Source organism: Mus caroli, chromosome 7 (assembly GCF_900094665.2).
Source record: "Mus caroli chromosome 7, CAROLI_EIJ_v1.1, whole genome shotgun sequence".
NCBI classification, from domain to species: Eukaryota; Metazoa; Chordata; class Mammalia; order Rodentia; family Muridae; genus Mus; species Mus caroli.
The window spans coordinates 111,377,870-111,394,253 of NC_034576.1; the positions used below are offsets into that span (position 1 = coordinate 111,377,870).

The following is a 16,384-nucleotide window of genomic DNA, read 5'->3' on the forward strand; positions in this document are numbered from 1 at the left end:
TTTACCAGGTGCAGGCCTGACTGTTGCCAGCTTAACTCTGTGTTAATTATTTCAACTGATTTTAATTTTTTTCCTGGATTCTTTTTTTTAACTTTGCATTTTCAATAATACTAATGAGATATTATTCTTGTGGGTAAGACAGACTTGCCATGAATTTGATAAACCCCGCCTGAGATCAAAGAGCAAGATGAAGGCATCCTTGGGGCAAACAGGCAGGTGAAAACACCACACTCTATACTTGAGTCGATGCCAGGTTGCAACCAGGTGCCCCAGGGAGCCCTGCCCCCTGCCCAATACTCCCCAGGGTCCTGGCCCCTGCCAAGAAGAGGCCTCACAGATGGGAAATGGCTTCTGGGTAGGGGAGGCGGATGTGCAGCTGCCTCAAAGAGGCAGACTCCCATCAAAAAGCAAACAGCCCAACTGTCCAGTTACCCTGCCAATGTAAATGGGGATAGGACCTGCCCAAAAACATTCTACAAGGCAATGGGCCAGGATGGGGATGCTGGAGTTCTGGCTCTCAGCACCGTGCTCCTTAGGCACCTGTGGGAGTGCTCCAGTCTATAGGAGTTCTGTTCCCTCACAGGGAACTATAAAGCCATCTCTGCCTAGGCTGCCTTACAGGTCTGTCTTCCTCTCACCTAGCAAAGCCATTAGAGATAGGAGTTCTCAGCTAACAGCTACAGGTAGGCTGGCTCAGAAGGGACCACCCTTACCTCTTCCAAGGTGCTGAGAGAGAAGGCAGGCTCTGAGCAACTAAGTCCCACCAGATAGCTGCTCTGTAAGCATATTTACCACTTAATAAAAAACAAAATTAAAAAGAAAAAAAATAACCCTGAAGTCTGGAAACCTCCATTTCCAGAAATAATGTCTATGTATGTGGTAGGGGTGTGTGTGTGTGTGTGTGTGTGTGTGTGTGTGTGTGTGTGTGTGTGTTCAGTTCATAACACTAGAGCCAGTCATTTTCCACATGCTCCTGACAGGCAGGGACCTCATTCCAGCCCTGCCATTTACCCACTTCCTGGGATATGCATTTCCTACTCTGGGAGGAAATGGAGCAGTGGAAGGAGGATGATCAGGAATTCAAGGCTAGCCTGGGCTATATGAGCCCCTGGCTGTGGTTGGTTGGTTGGTTTTTAGACATTGTGACTTACAGATAGAAGGTTAGCTTCCTACGATTGGGGAAAGTGCAGGTAGCCATTGGACACCTGAGCCCTAAGGCACAGTGGCAGAAGCTGACTGGGACTTTCTTCCTTAGTCTTCACTGGTGGCCTTCAGAAAGCAAGCTGCCACATTGCAGAGGCTGCTGTGCGGTGCTGAGGCCCACAGAAGTGCACCTGTAGTCAGTCACCCGTAGTAGGCAGCCAGAGAGGCCCCTAGCCCAAACCGCCCATGAACTGAATCTTTATAGGCAAATCAGAGAGCAGAAAGGGGATCATTTCCCCAGGTGGATCTGAGAAGAGTCTGCACCTCTGGCTGGCAGATGCCATCATTACCATCTCTGAGAGGCTCTGAGGATCCAGTCAAACTGCCCCAGCCCCCTGTTCCACAGAACTGAGATGACAGTTGTAGTCTGTGTCAAGGTGCTAAGTTCCAAGCTAGCTGCTACACAGTGGTAACTCATCTACCACCATTCAGGTCACTGAGGCAGTCTACAGACACATCTTACCCCGCAGGCTGACAGCTACAAGCTTTCTTCAGGAGGATAGGCCTGGGAAGCAAGTGTGGAGAGGTCGGACTTGAACCTAATCTATCTGACTCAAAACCTGTGTGAGATCCACTTGTTTTTTCAAGATAAAACAGTGGATCAAAGAGTTCAAGCATTCTCTGGCATTCGCAGGCAACGCTTCTCATCTGACACTAAGGATGGCCGTTCACGTATATATACAAGAAAAGATGGAGTTCGGGTTGGATCAGGGTGCTAGCTATGGGTCCTGGGAGTCCGGGCTAACACTGTCCTGAATTCTCTGGAAAACATAGGTTTCCCCACCAACACACACACACATTTCAATGGAGTCACAGAAAGCCAACCAGCAAGGTTGAATTATTAAAACTCCTTCTGGAGTGCCATGTGGATTTTTCTCCACGGAGACTGAGAGCAGAGGGGCGGCTGCTCCCGCCACACAATATTAAAATGTCACGAGTTTAAGGCCTGCGTTGGTTGAGTCATAAGTTATCAGCACCCAGTGAGGGCCGACAGAAAGCCTCCCTTAAATTATTAAGCAGAGAGCGTCAGACTGTAATATTTTGCTAAACCAAAGTACAGACACAGACAAAGATGTCATTTCAATATTTGAAACCAGCAAGTTTAATTTAAAATAAGAGCAAACCAATAAGCTCAGAACATCGTGGTGCATGAGAGGAAAATTATACTGGGGGTGGGGGGGGGGAGAGAAAGTGGAAGGACTTAAGAAATTTATAAAAGTAATCTCCAAGCAGAAATTAGAAATCAAGGCCTAGAAACAGAATAACACAAAAGAAATATTACTGTCCACTTTCTAAATCAATATAACACCGCTCCACGCCGGAATTACCATGGTAACTCAAGTAAAAAGAATCAAGCAATTCTTATTATTTCAAAATAAAATCACAGCCTGAAGCCTGGGTTTTATTACAACCACTGATAGATCGCTGGCTTGTATTTATCTGAAATATTGCTTTTCAATCAGCTGGTTTATGAATGTACACAGGCCTCTCACCAGCCCACTTACTGCCCTATTGTGAGGCCAGGGGCCAACCGATGACTTTGATGTGTCCTGCATCTGCATATGTGTGCTAGTTAAGGCCGGAGTCTCACCCCCTTCCAGCCTGTCCTGTGACTTCGCAGGACAGAGGAAGGTGGGGAGAAGCAGTGGAAATGGACTCATAATGCTTCTACCCCAAATCTTGTCTTTGGAGGAACGGGCCCAGGGCTCCAAAGTGTGCACACATGCACATACACACATACATGCACACATACATACATACATACATACACATACATACATACACACACACACACACACACATAGGCACATACACAAATACACACAGGTACACACACAGGCACACATACACACAAACACACAAACACACACACAGACACACATACACACAAACACACACAGGTACACACACACACACACACCTAGAGAGCTCCTTCCCACCCCAGGTCTTCCTCAAACAGGCTCTCCCAGGAGTTCTCCTCAGCTCCAAGGATGGCAGATGGGAAATGAAGCCAGAGAATGAGCTCCACCGTCAGACCTCCTGGTCTCACAGCCCAGCTCTGATGCTAGGAAGCTGTGGGGTCTGGGACCAATCCGCCAGGCTCTTGTATCATGACTTCTCATCTGTGGAATGAGGGTAAGAAGAGTGGCTTCTTCCTAAGGTCGTGATGGGCACTGGATGACATCAGACAGGGAGGATGCTGGGGAAGAATGGAAGGTTGGATCCAAAACTGTCTGATCTCCATACCTCTTTGTAGCCATTGTCCTTCATGATATAAGCTGCCACCTCCTATCTTCAAGAGTAGAACCTGTTTCCCAACCGCTTGAACCATGGGATGACTGTGATTTATTTTTGCCAGTGGAATGTGTCATAAGTGACAATATCCCCATACCAAACAGTGGCCCCAAGAAGCCTGGTATGTATCCAGTCTCTCTAGATCCATCTCTGTCATGATAACTAGCCAGGTGACATGGCTAAATGACAAGGGCCTTGAGTCTTGTTACCCCAGCATCTAACTGAGCAGCCATCCTCCAACCTCCAGGTTTGAGTAAGCCCAGCTGAGGTCAGAAAAAAACTTCCCAGCCTAGCCCAGTCTAAATCTCCAACCCAATGATCTGTAGGCTAAATAAATGCTTATTGTTTCAAGCCGCTGAATTTTGGTTGGTGATGTAGAAATCACCGATACATATGCATTGGGCAATGACTAGTGTTTAGGGTTTAGTAGACAAAAGCTGCTGTATGTTTATGATACCTAAGGACCAAAAAAATCACATTGCAGAGAGGAAATGTTCCCACGGGCATGAGACTTCCTGGTGTATTGCATCTGTGGACAATAGATACTGGGTACAGTTCATGTTGTAGAGAGAAGAAAACTGATACCCAGTAAGTTGTCTGAAGTCAACCAGCTCTCAACTAGGACCACAGCTCAGGTCTTCTGAATCATGCTAGACTGTACTGAAATTATCAGGTCCCTCAGGAAAAGCCAGCCAATGCCTAGAAGAAGGGGTGGGAAGATGGAGCTGGTGATACAGCCCAGTAGGCCTTCACACTAGGTATCTGTCCCTGAAACCTGGCTCACCCTGCTCACCACCTGCTTTAATTTGTCTCTGGCTGTATCAGTCCCTGTGGGTTCCTCCCTTAGAACATAAACACAAGCCAACCAATGAGAGACAAGCTTGTTGCTGGGTGGATGCTGTCTCTGAGCATGGCCAAATAAGAGGGAATGGTGTGTGGGGCAAGGAGAGCAACAGGAGCAAAGCGATGGAGGCAAACACTGGGGTTACTCGGAACACAAGCCAGTGTGGACACATTTTAGCTACATTTTTGGTGTGATGGTTGGGGTGGCAGCCAGCCTTAGGCAGAATGAATGCCAGGGTGGCAGAGGTCAGCTCTCTCTGGCTGTAATAAACACCAGGAGACAGATGGTAGATGGGATGGAAGATGGTAGCAGCAGAAGAGAGGGGTAGGTCCAAAATCCCACTGAAACGCAACCTAGACATGTGCTGAGAAGCTCAGCCATTGGCACTCCAGGAAAAGGACCTGTTTCCCGGTATACAACTATTCACCCTGTGGCCGATTCTAAGCTGTTGATGCCATGTTACTGAGCTCAGAGTTGGGGAGCAATGCACAAAATCAGCTTCTGCAACTGCTCCAAGGTGCCTTCACAGTATGGTTGTATCTTGAGTAGGGACCTGCCAGGAGGCTAGAAAGCGCTAGTAAGCCTGGTACTAGGATGATTCCTGTGTGCCTCAGTGTATCTGATCTCCATGCAACTCAGATAGGCAGGATAGGCTATGTCATCCATGTGTGTGGGACTTCTTAGCTCAAAAGGCCTAGGACAGATGTGTGCCCATTGGCACCTTCTAGGAGGTCTTACATCTGAGAACTGGGAGGTCAGTAATTTGCCTGGGACCATGACTGGGATACCCAGGCAGACATGTTGTTCCAGTACATTTGATGGTCTGCCCCCAAATTCATCATGACCTGGGACCAGAACAGTAGGGACATCAGCTGGACATGGAAACCAGAAAAATGCTGAAGCTCTGGGTGCTATCTCTCCACATAATCCTGGACAACTCTCTTGCTTTCTCTGACCCTTAATCTAGGCCCCGCCCCCACATAAATGGAAGGATGTGGAAGAGTATTCTTGAAGGCTTTTCCCATGGGACACTTGCCTTGAGGAGCAAGACACCAGTAAAAAGTAAAGGCAGTTTGTCCCCCAGGGATGACCAAAAGCCAGGAGGGACAGTGAGCATGGCCCGGTTCTCGTTAGTGAACATGCCACTGGACTGGGCCCCGGTCTTGTTTCAGACAGCACTGAAACTGAGCATGGAACAGAGATGCCTCCCATCATGATGGAGTTTCCTGTTGGGCCAGTGTATGCACAGACAGCACCTCATTTAATTCTGGTGACAATGTAGGCAGACGGGATTGTTCTCATTGCAGAGCTGAGAGGGTATGGGGGCAAAGCAGCCTCAACATCGGATGGAGCATGGTGGACAGAGCAGACATTGCACTGGCAGAGCTCAACAGAATGGTAGAGGTTGTAGTAATGCCCCCTTCTCTACCATCTGTCCTAACCATCCCTCGGTCTGTCTAATGCCTTGATCAGAATGTACTGGGAGGCCCTGTGATCCTGGAGTATTAATCCAAGCAAAAAGTTTGTCCTCTTTGTTACATAGAAGGAGAGATAGGTTTGCCATGTGTGGGGCACCGCTCAGGTGCGGGGAGCACCGTTCAGGTACAGGGAACACCAAGTCTTTGAACTTGCATTTGCACAGAACTCCGCATGACCCAGGTCACTCATGGGCACCACTCTCCCCATTTCCACCACCACAGCTCTGTCTTCTGAAAGATGGCCTAGCCCATGCAGCCACAGCCATTTCCCACCCTGCCTCCAGCTGGCAGCCCAGACGAGGCTGAATCTCAGGAGCCTTTCTCCCAGGACCACAGAGGGTCTGCCGCCAATGTTCATCAGCAATCATCCTTCTGAGAGACCAAAGGAAACCATGCCCAAGTCCTGTTCATAACTGCTGAGAGGCCCTTTAAATTAAAGAAGGTGGCGCTGGCCTGCCACTGGGTCTGATTCCTTTGGGAGAGGGTGTAAGGGAGGAAATGAATTCTCAGAAGAGGTGAGAGGCAGACCCCAGCATATTTCCATGTGCTAAAAGTATCTTTGCGGAGCAAGGTTAGAGCGAGAGAGCCAGGGAGACGGGCAGCTCCCGCAGCCACAGAGGCCAAGCGGGTGGCCGTGCCAGTGCTGAGCCCCGGCACGCAAAGGGTGAAGCTTTTAGGCGAGCAGCGGCTAGTGATCTCAGCTTCCCTTGGTCTTAATGCTCCTGAAAGGCTCCCTGTAATTGGGCATCAGTAGTTAATGCAGTATTGACTGCATTACACGCTCCCGTGCCTCCCCTCGCTAATGCCAATTGCATCACCTTGTACAGTCACCGGCTTGCTTAGCCAATAGCCGTTAAAAGCAATCCAAATCATGAATCATATGGGAAACTTTTAGCAAGACACCGCCATCCAAGGAGACAATTTACAGTTGAGTTAATCTGGGTACATTAGTGAGACATGGATTCTGGACGACAGACCAATTTATGTTGTTTCCCTGTCCCCCATCCCCCTTAGTCCTCTGTGTGGGCGAATGAATGGAAGAGCAGGGGAGCTGAGCAGAACACCTGCCTCTCTGCTCTGCGTTCCAGGAGGGGTGGGGGAGCCTCATCTTTACAGACTCCAGGGCTGGCTGAGTTTGTGCAGGAAGGGGCAGTAACTGTCCTGCTGCTCAGGATGTGTGACGCCTCCCTCCCAGCACAGAGTGGCTGCTGCTGAAGCTGGTTACAGCAGGTGTGGATGAAGACAAACCCTCCTGCCAGGCACTAGGTGAGTGCCAGGTGGAATCCCCACTCTGCCATCCATGCCAGGCCTTTACTAGCCCTTAGCTGGCTGTAGTACCCACTGGGCTAGGGTCTCGGCCGTGGAACAATACTGTGGCCTGCTCCCAGTCTCCATCTCCACAGGCCACACTACTCTCTGTGGTCTAAGGCATGATGGGACAGACCAGGAGGTCCTGCTGGCAGCAACCTCACAGACAAACTGAGTCAGCTGTGAGGCTGTGTTCCTAGCAGTCATTAACAATTGAAGACTCCACTGTCTGGTCCTCCCCAACCCAGCTTCCCTTCTCCTTAAGCATTTTTTACTTATTAAAAAATGTTCTGGGAATCATGTCTGCTGTTTAGTTCCACAATGTGCCTGCTGCTTCCTGTGGTCACTCAAGCCATCCTGCTGGGCTTTTACAGAGGCCTTTAGACCCAGACCAGCCCTGCTCCAGCATGCATTTGGGAACATGCTGGCATTCCCAGTTGGGTGCCCACAGCATCCTCTCTTGCCCAGGCCTTCACAGCTCAAGGTCTTACTCTTCAGTCTGGTCCCCACTGAGGGGGTGGAGTGGGGTGGGCATCACTTTTCCATCAGTGAAGGTCAAATTTGATTTGCAGGGTTCAGGGTAGGAGTTTCTTTGCTCCCCTGGGACTTCAGTCTCCTCTGCCCACACTCCAAGTCCATAGTCTGGTGCCAGCCCAAGCTGCAGGTGCCAGGGGATGGGCTATCTTTCCAAGAGAGTCGGAAGAGCTCGCCACCCCTTTTGCTGACAGGGAGACCCACAACATTTAGAAAGCCCGAACCCTGAGTTCCAGTAAAGTGGAGATAGCTAGGCCAAGAGCAAGCGTCCAAATGAAAGCAATTAATCTTAAAACCTGAAGTTTAACCATTTGCAAAACAGATCTTTCTGTCTCTGTGGTGACCCTTCACTGCTCGACCTAATGGATCACTTTATTAATAATGCACTGTGCTTAAAAGCAAAAAAAAAAAAAAAAAAAAAAAAGAATTTTTTTCTAACCATTCAATACTTCAGAAAGTCTCTTAAACCCGTTGCTAGGGCAAAACGATTGATATTTTATTATCTTTCAGAAGTGCAACATGAAAGCCCCGCAGCCCAGCAGAGCGAGGGCTTTGGTCCTCTGCAGCTGGCAGAGCCGACTTCAACCAGAGGAGCCCAGCCTCTCTCACAAGATGCTGTTGGGTACAAAAAAGGTGTTGGGGGAGACTAATGGGAGGCCTGAGGTCCTGCTGCTGCCAGACAATGGGTGCTCTGTGCAGCAGAGGAACACACCTTAGGGCCTAGGGCACCACATCTGCCATGCAGTTCAGAAGGCTGCATTCTGGTAGGGCAGAAGTGTGTATGAAGTTAAGCAGTAGGTGTGGAGAGGCGGGTTAGTGTAAACACAGCTTTTCTTCATTCCCCAATGCAGATGCCACCTTCAGGAACCCAGCCACCTGCTTTCCTTATGTTGTCATGGACCCCAGAGACCAGTAGTACCATTGGTGAAAGGCGCCATATTATTTGGCTGTACAGGTAGGAGATGAAGTGATGTCTTGAGCTCCCCTCTGTAGTTCTGGTGAAGACCACAGGAATCATATGCCCAAGATATCCAGTTACCCAGCAAGTATAAAGGCCTCCAGACATGCAGTCCCTTTAGCATTATCCCCAGAGCCCACACCATTCTAGGGCAGACCCTGGGAAGAGGTGGAAATGCCATCTTGCCAACAAATAGTTAATCTTCCTAGACTGATGGCTCCCTCGTACAAAACTCAGGTCTTCTGGGTTCTTGGCTTAGACCTGGGGAGCTGTGCATGTGGGATAACTTTGGTTAAAGATGCACCCTGCTTTCCACATGCTTCTTGTAGTGACAGTCCCTGTAGATAACCAAGAGAGAGCTCTGGAGCTGGGCAAGAGTGATCTGAAGTAACACAGGATAAGGAATTACTGATGAAAACAGTCAAATCAATGGCTCTTCTCTCCCTGTCTGGCTTGACCCCAGACCTCATCTTCTACCTAAAACAGAACCAGCCCAGTACTCTGATGGCCTCCTGGAGCTCCAGGGTCTGTGAATAGAGGAGAATGTGCTGAAGATGCTGTTATCCTTCAGCCAGCCCAGAATCATCTAGATCCCCTTTTATCTCTTCCTTCACTCACTCATGCCAAGAGCCTATCTTTGGGGACTGACCGGCTCTATGCCTTCCCTGCATACATCCACCCAGGTTGAAGCTTTTTAAGGCCTTTTCCTTCTGATACCTCAGAAGATATAGTTAGTCCGGAACAGTTGCATGAGACAGCAACCAACTGAACACTGGTGTGACCTTGAACAAGTCCCTTAAGTTTCAGTTTCCAGCGGTCGTCACGGCAACCACACCTCAGTGGACAGAAGGCACAAACCCAATGGAGGATTCCTGGGGATGCCCCATTCATCACTCCTAGCCTTTCCAGTCCCCACCCAAATGGCATTAACAGCGGGCTTGCCAACAATCTTGCCCACCTTTCCCTACAGCACCTACAGAACACACAGAGGACCGGAGGCATTCTGGGGCAGTCACTCCCTGGACCTGCTGCCTGTCTTAGGTCACAGGACACAGGCTGTATTTTACCTTCAAGACAGTTGGGATTCCCCGACCTTTTAGGCCACTTAGTGCAAGGCACTCCCAGTAAAAATGACTTCAGGGTCTATGAAACCAACTGCTAGTGGTCTACAGCCATGTGACCTCTCAGCTCCGAAGCTGTCTTGAATGCACCCAGGCTCTTGACCATACTTCCAGGCCACCCTCAAACCACTCCCTCTGAAGTGCTACTGGCCCATGGCGGGACAATTGCCCTGGCTCAAACTCCCGCCTTCACATTCAAGGAGACATGAGATAGAGGCCATCACAGGAGACGTCCCTCTCACCAAGTCATGCTGGTGGGCAGCTTTTCCCCGGAGGACCCAGTTGGCCTTCTCCTCTTGGGCTTGCATCCCGGCTTTTGCGCGGTCCTCCCGCGCTCTCGCTCGCCCCCAAGCTCTCTATCCAGTTCCTTTCTCCCTGAAGCTGCTGATTTGCTGGGCACTCAGTGCCTCTCGGGTTACGCGGCGGGCGCGGGGGTGATGGCTGCGGTGAGCGAGGAGCAGCCGCAGAGACCAAACGCTCAGCGCCAAGCGCCAGGGCGCGGAGACCAGAGGGCACTCTGAACCTCCACACCGCCCCGCGGCGAATCTCCTCGCCCCGCCTGTCCGGAGACCTAGAGACCAAGGGGGGCGCGAGGCCAGGAGCTCGCCCACCCCACCCGGGTCCGTCCTCCCTCCCCGGGCCGCCGGCTGGCTCCACAACCTGGCGTGGCCCCGCGTCTGGGTCCCTGGGTCCCGGTGCGTGGCATCCCGCGCGCCGCGGTGAAGGGGTTGGGGGCGTCGGGACCCCTGCCTGCCACCTACCGTCCTCCTTGTCCAGCACCATCATCTCGGGCGCTCCGTGTCCAGCCGCTGCTCGGCTCGGCCGGGAAAAGGGCGCCGACTCCGGGCGCGCTTAGGCTGGGCGGCCGGTCCTCCGGCAGCAAGCGGGCTCTAATTACCCGCTTGTCCGGCTCTTAACCTAGATTGCACTCAGCTAGAATTACATTCAGGAGTGAAGCACTTCGCAGATACAAAAGCAGTCTCACCTACTTTTGTGCCTCAGAATTGCAAGGAACTACGAACTGCAATTTAGAGAGAAAGAGGGAGAGGGAGAGGGAGAGAGAAGGGGGAAGAGAGGATCAGAGCCGTTTCTTTGATTCTCACCTTCTAAATGGCTCAATTTGCCCAGTATAATCTGTCTTAATGTAATTGCATTTGATAGCTCATAACCCTGGCTCTGGCAACGACACAGCTTTCAGCCTCATAAAGTGTTTTCCCCTCGGATTTAATCTGAATCTCAATCTGAAATTATATTCAAAGAGATGGGGGAATCTCGGCGGCCGTCTCCCGCTGCCTTTCTCCCTCAATGTATGAGGTTTGCACTCCTGCTACTGAATAAATGCACACATTTCCCGAGGCCCCCCTCCCTGCCGGGTTAATGGGGAGTGGAGACGCGCGGTTGCCCGGCTCTGCAGCGCCACCTGGAGGCCTCTCCGCTCATGTTCGGCGAATGACTCCGATGGGTACCAAGGTTTCTTCCTGGTCTCCCATGTCACTCTGGTGGACGCTGCCTGCCCCACGCCCTTCAACCTTGGTTTCTGTTTCCTCATAGGAAAGCTATTTCTCTAATCATGTTTTCTCTTTACCAGCTCTGCCTAGGGTTTCTAGTCGATTCTATAGTTGTCTGGCAAAGTGAATTCCTCTGCAGGGCACAAAACTCCTCCTGTGAGTCCTACAGTGACTGTTCCTGATCACAGCGGTGTCATGCTGCCCCCCATTCCCACCATCCATCAACATCCTGATTCTGTGTGCAGAGGGAGAATCCTGTTTCAGCTTCTCTCTGAGCAAGCATAGCTGTTTGAAAGTGTTTTTTCGTCTGCAAATATTTATTGAGCATTTACTATGTACCACACACTATTCTAAGGCACTGGATATAACAGAAAAAATCCTGTTGTGGAGCTGACAATTCTTGCTCACACAGCAGGAAGGAAAACAGGTCCAGTGCCTCTCCTCCTAGACTCTACTTCCCTGAAAAAACCCTGTCCAGGCTGCCTACTTTTAAACCCCCAAGGGTGCCCTGCCCCCATCCCAGATATTCTAGAGGTCCAAAATGGGAGTGGAAATAATGACTTTCAGCTCAAGAAGGCTCAAGATAGAGATGTTAGGAGCTTGGTCCTGGCAGTTGCTGAGGACTTGGCATTGGCGAGGTGTAGGAAGCTGGGTCTCCTACCGAGCTATCAGATGGAAATCTATCCATTTGTTGCCAATTAACAAAAGCCAGGCAGTGGTGGCCCACGCCTTTAATCCCAGCACTTGGCAGGCAGAGGCAGGCAGACTTCTGAGTTCAAGGCCAGCCTGGTCTACAGAGTGAGTTCTAAGATAGCCAGGGCTACACAGAGAAACCCTGTCTTTAAAAAAAAAAAAATAGATAGAAGCTCTGAAAAATCACTTCTTTTTTGCCTCAGTTTCCCCACTTTGTTTTGTTTTTTTTTTTTTAAACAAGGTTTCTCTGTGCAGCCCTGGCTGTCCTAGAACTCACTCCATAGATCAGGCTGGCCTTGAACTCACAAAGATCTGCCTGAGTCTGCTTCCCAAGTGCTGGGATTAAAGGCATGCTACTAGTTCAGTTTCCCTGTTTATGAACTAGTCACATTTGTTCTGGCTCTCAAGGTGCCACAGAAAAGCATGTGAAAGGTAACTGTGGTGCTCCAGAGACAATGTGGGGTGGGGCACTATCTCATACACAGGAGACCAAAAGGCAAGCATTGCCCTTTAGATCCTAGGAGCCGCGCCATCCCCCACCCCTACTTTAAAGGAGGGTGAGGTGGGGAGTGTAGCCCTTCCTCACTCCTAGGCAGGGAAGTCAGGCTTTGAGGAGCCTGAAGAGCAGCTGTTTCTAATGAGATGCCTCATTCCCAGCTCAGAGGGTTTCGCTTTCCCCTTCATCTTGAATACTTAATCCTAATAGTCCTTGAGTATATTTGATGTTAAATATATCATTTTGCTCAGACTCACTGTCCCTCAGGACTGCAAGCTTGATCCCCTACCACTGCAGCCAGAGCTGTGCCCTCAAGGTGTGAGGGGAAGCTTCATTGTTGCTGACCCCCTCAGCCCAACTGGTGCAGCCTCCCCCCTACCCCCACCCCCTAGGTGAGGGGGCCAATCAATGTAGCAAGTACAGGGCCTGGGAAGGGCAGTGTGTTGAAGAATTATCTCTGGGTTATCTGAAGACATAAGGTCTGTAGTCTTGCTCCTGATCCCCAGGGGCCTACAGTCTGCTTTGGGGTCCTGACCCTGACCCACGACGACTCAGTCAGCTTGGATCACATTCCCACTCTTGCGTCTGAACCTCCACTCATGCCAGCATCCAAGATACCCAACAGGCAGCCACTTGGCCAGCATCCCTTTGAGGAGCCAGGACTCCTTGTGCCCAAGCCTGAGGCACAAGGTAGTGAGCTGCAGAAGCAGGCAGGGCATATCAGCAGGGAAGTGGTGCTGTCTGTGAAGGTTGCTTGTCCCCACAGGTGGGCTTCCTCTACACCCTAGCTATGAGCATGGTCCCCTAACTTGTTCTGAAGGGAGAACCCCAGAACTAAGTGGCAGTGCTGCCCAGCAAGTCTCCGGGGGGTTAGGAAGGAGCCAAATGTGAGCTTCACATGTAGGGTGGTCTCTCTTAAACTCATAGGTGGGCTGCACCCTCCTGTCCTCCTCCTCTCAGGCATGCCCAGATCCTGGGTGGAATCCTAAGATGCCCTGGGGCTGGAAGAGACAGTTTTCACTCCACACATTCCACAGGTGGTGAACAAGCCATCTCACTTCAACACACCAAAACTGCTCCAAAATGCCCTCCAAATGCCTCTGGGGACATCCAGGGGATACCAGTTGATCAGTCCCCAAAGTTTCTAGGAAGAGAATGGGGGTGGGTGCTAGCTGCCTTACATATTTCTGAACAGGTCCCAGCAGTTCATCCTTGTACCTGGCAGAAACATCCAAAGAAAAGGGTTCCTGCATTGGGGGTGGGGGACAGTTTCACTGGATGCCTAAGGACCCAGGCAGACTAGATTAATCCAGAGATCTTCAGAGGCTGGCCAACATGCCAGAGCCCCGAGGGCGTTTCTCGAAGCACAGTGATGTTATCTCCAAGATGGGGTTACACACTGACCAAGTGGTTACTAGAGAGGTATTCAGGGGTGACAAGGGTCCTTTCCCTGTGCACGTGACAGTCACAGGACAGAGTAAAGCAGCATTTGCCGTGCCATCAGGATGCCTGCTGGCCAGGTTCTGATGCCCTGTCTTTCCACTACAACACACAAAAGCAGCCAATGCACAGGAATTTGCAGCCAGCTTACAGTGGAGAAGTGCACCGTCGGCAAACTCCCTCTTTGGGAGTCTAGAGAGGCCTTCTCAGAAACTGCAGTCATAAACTGTTAGGCCTTAGAAAGGCCTAAGCCAAATCTGCATAAATCTGCCCTGCCCCTCCATGAGAGCCACCCCACCCCTGTACACGAGCCCCTAAACAGCTAGGGGTTTAGGAGGGCCCTAAGACTCGGGGATTTCCTCTGCTACCAGACTTTCTATGCTAAAACAGACTGTCCTGGACAAGCCAGGACAATTGATCACCATAGGGGAAGATGGTAGGGCAAGACAAGTAATTAATGGGACCAAAGAAGAGACCAGACAGACAGACCCTCTTCCTAGTGATTAGCAGCTCCAAACTCTAAATTGTGGAGTCTCCTGTCCTACTATGTCATACTCTAGGCACGAATGTCCTCAGCCCTGAGGATGGTACAGAGATGACTTCTCCAGACAACGACAGTGCAGTTGGGGGAGGGGGCGGGGAAGGGAATAGTTAGACCCAAGGGTAGACTTAGATTTTGTGAGACCCAAAGTTTACAGCAGTCTTAGGGAGCGGGGCTCCTTAAGAAAAGCAATATGATCCCAGCCTGGGCTGCAGAGCAAGACTTTCAACTATCCTGAGTTCCCCCAACCCCAACCCACCTGGCCAAAAATGAGAGAAAATGAGATTCTTAATACAAACGGACCTGGTAGTCTGGTAGATCTGGTAACAGTAGAAGACCCCAAAGGCCCCAAACTTCTTGTCTAGTCCACCCATCTATCCTAACCAGCAGGATACTCACTAATGTAGTCTGGGTGAACTGACGGCATGCAGCCTCCTAGCCCTGCAGAGGGCCAAGACAACACCACCCACCAAGTAGGCCCTGAAGTCTCAGACCCCAGGTGCAAGGCTGGGAGGACCCAAGGACCAAACTATTTAGAATACACCTTCATCCGCCAAGTTCTCTGAGCACCCCCTCGGGCTCCCTTTCACACCGTGGTATGGGAAAACATGAAAATACTCAAGGAGGCCCAGAGAGTGGCTGGCGGTGGGTACAACCACAACCGGGAAGCCCGCACCCCACTGGTTCTCTGTATGCTCCGGATGCCTGCAATGGGGCAAGAGCAAGAGAGAAAGTTCCCGGCTGCAGTGTGCCCAGCTAACAGGCTCCAGGATGCGCGCGGGGCGGGGGGGAGACTTCCTCATCCCGGCGAGGAACACGGGGCGGCGCAGAGCCTCCTGGCACCTTCAACACACACTCACACACACAGGGCACACGTCCAGCTTCCGAGCTTCCGGGAAGCCGCCAACAGGCTCCAAGCAGCGGTCGAGACCGGTGCCTGGGCCTCTGTCACCGGGATGGAGGTGGCCTTGGCAGAGCCCGCGCTGTTCCCAAGTGTCCCTGAGCACCTACCGTCCTCTTGGTCCAAAACCATAGTCCCCAGGCGGCTCCAGCCGGGTGCGGGCGGAGGATGCAAAGGGACTCGCGGCTCGGACTGTCGCCTACGGGGCGCCTGCGCTGCTTCCCGCGGTCGCGCGTGGGCCCCGCGCCCCGTGGCCGCCGAGGAGGGCGGACGGAGCGGCGCCCGGAGCGCAGCGCCGCGGGCGGGCAGGGCGCTCGGAAGGAGCGAGCGAGCGAGGGCGCGGCGCGCTCAGGGGCGGGCGCCGGGCGGGGCTGCGGCCGCGTGGGCTGAGCAACTGGGACCCGGCCCGAGCCAAGCGGGAGCCTGAACCCGAGCTAGGGCCGGAGCCCGGGCCGGAGCAGCCGCCGCAGCCGCGCGCTTGGGTTCCCGCTTGCAGTCTGCTGCGCTCGCTCTCACCAGAGTGCAGCTTGCATTTCCCAGGGCCCCTCAGACTCCCCTGTTAATTAAATCAATTCATTATGCTCAGATCTGATTAGCGGCCCTTCCCCCCCTTTGAATCAATTATTCAATACACAAACATAATTGCTTGGGCCAGAGGTGTCCGCCATTAGCTTATTTAACTCCAAGGACACTAATTACCCGCAGGGCACGGGAACTTTTCTCATTAATTCTGACAAAACACAAAAGCACAGCCAGAGTGTGTGCATGTGAGGGAGTCTGTGCATGTGTGTGTGCCTGTGTGACCGCATGCCTGAGTGAGGGATGTGTGGGGTGGTGGGCCTCTGAGACACCTTATGACCAGTGGGGAGGGTGGCATTTGTGCCATCGTGTGTGGGAGTGTGCAATTTCAACGGAAGAACATTCTAGTGTAAGTGTGGGACTCCAACTCCGTGTGTGAGTTGAGCTGGGTGTGGTCTGGGACTGTGGACTAAGGTTAGAGACCCAGCACAGGAATGCAGAGTACTTCTCAGAGTATGACTTTGAGAATGTGACTCTCTGCCACA

At 51.6% G+C, this 16,384-nt stretch overlaps 1 protein-coding gene across 4 annotated transcripts in view; it reads right to left on the minus strand.

Annotated features, from left to right (window-relative positions):
• Nucleotides 1-15,700, minus strand: part of Lmo1 (LIM domain only 1) — a 36,624-nt gene extending 20,924 nt beyond the window's left edge. Inside the window, exon 1 of one of the 4 annotated variants that reach the window (XM_021167789.2) lies at nucleotides 15,431-15,700. In XM_021167789.2, the coding sequence (XP_021023448.1) occupies nucleotides 15,431-15,452 (22 nt within the window). In that variant the 5' untranslated portion in view covers nucleotides 15,453-15,700. Of the gene's footprint in view, nucleotides 1-9,983; nucleotides 10,065-10,502; nucleotides 11,108-15,430 lie in introns of those variants that run through there. The other 3 variants (XM_021167790.2, XM_029479770.1, XM_021167788.2) reach the window with 3 other exon arrangements.
• Nucleotides 15,701-16,384: the final 684 nt, after the last annotated feature.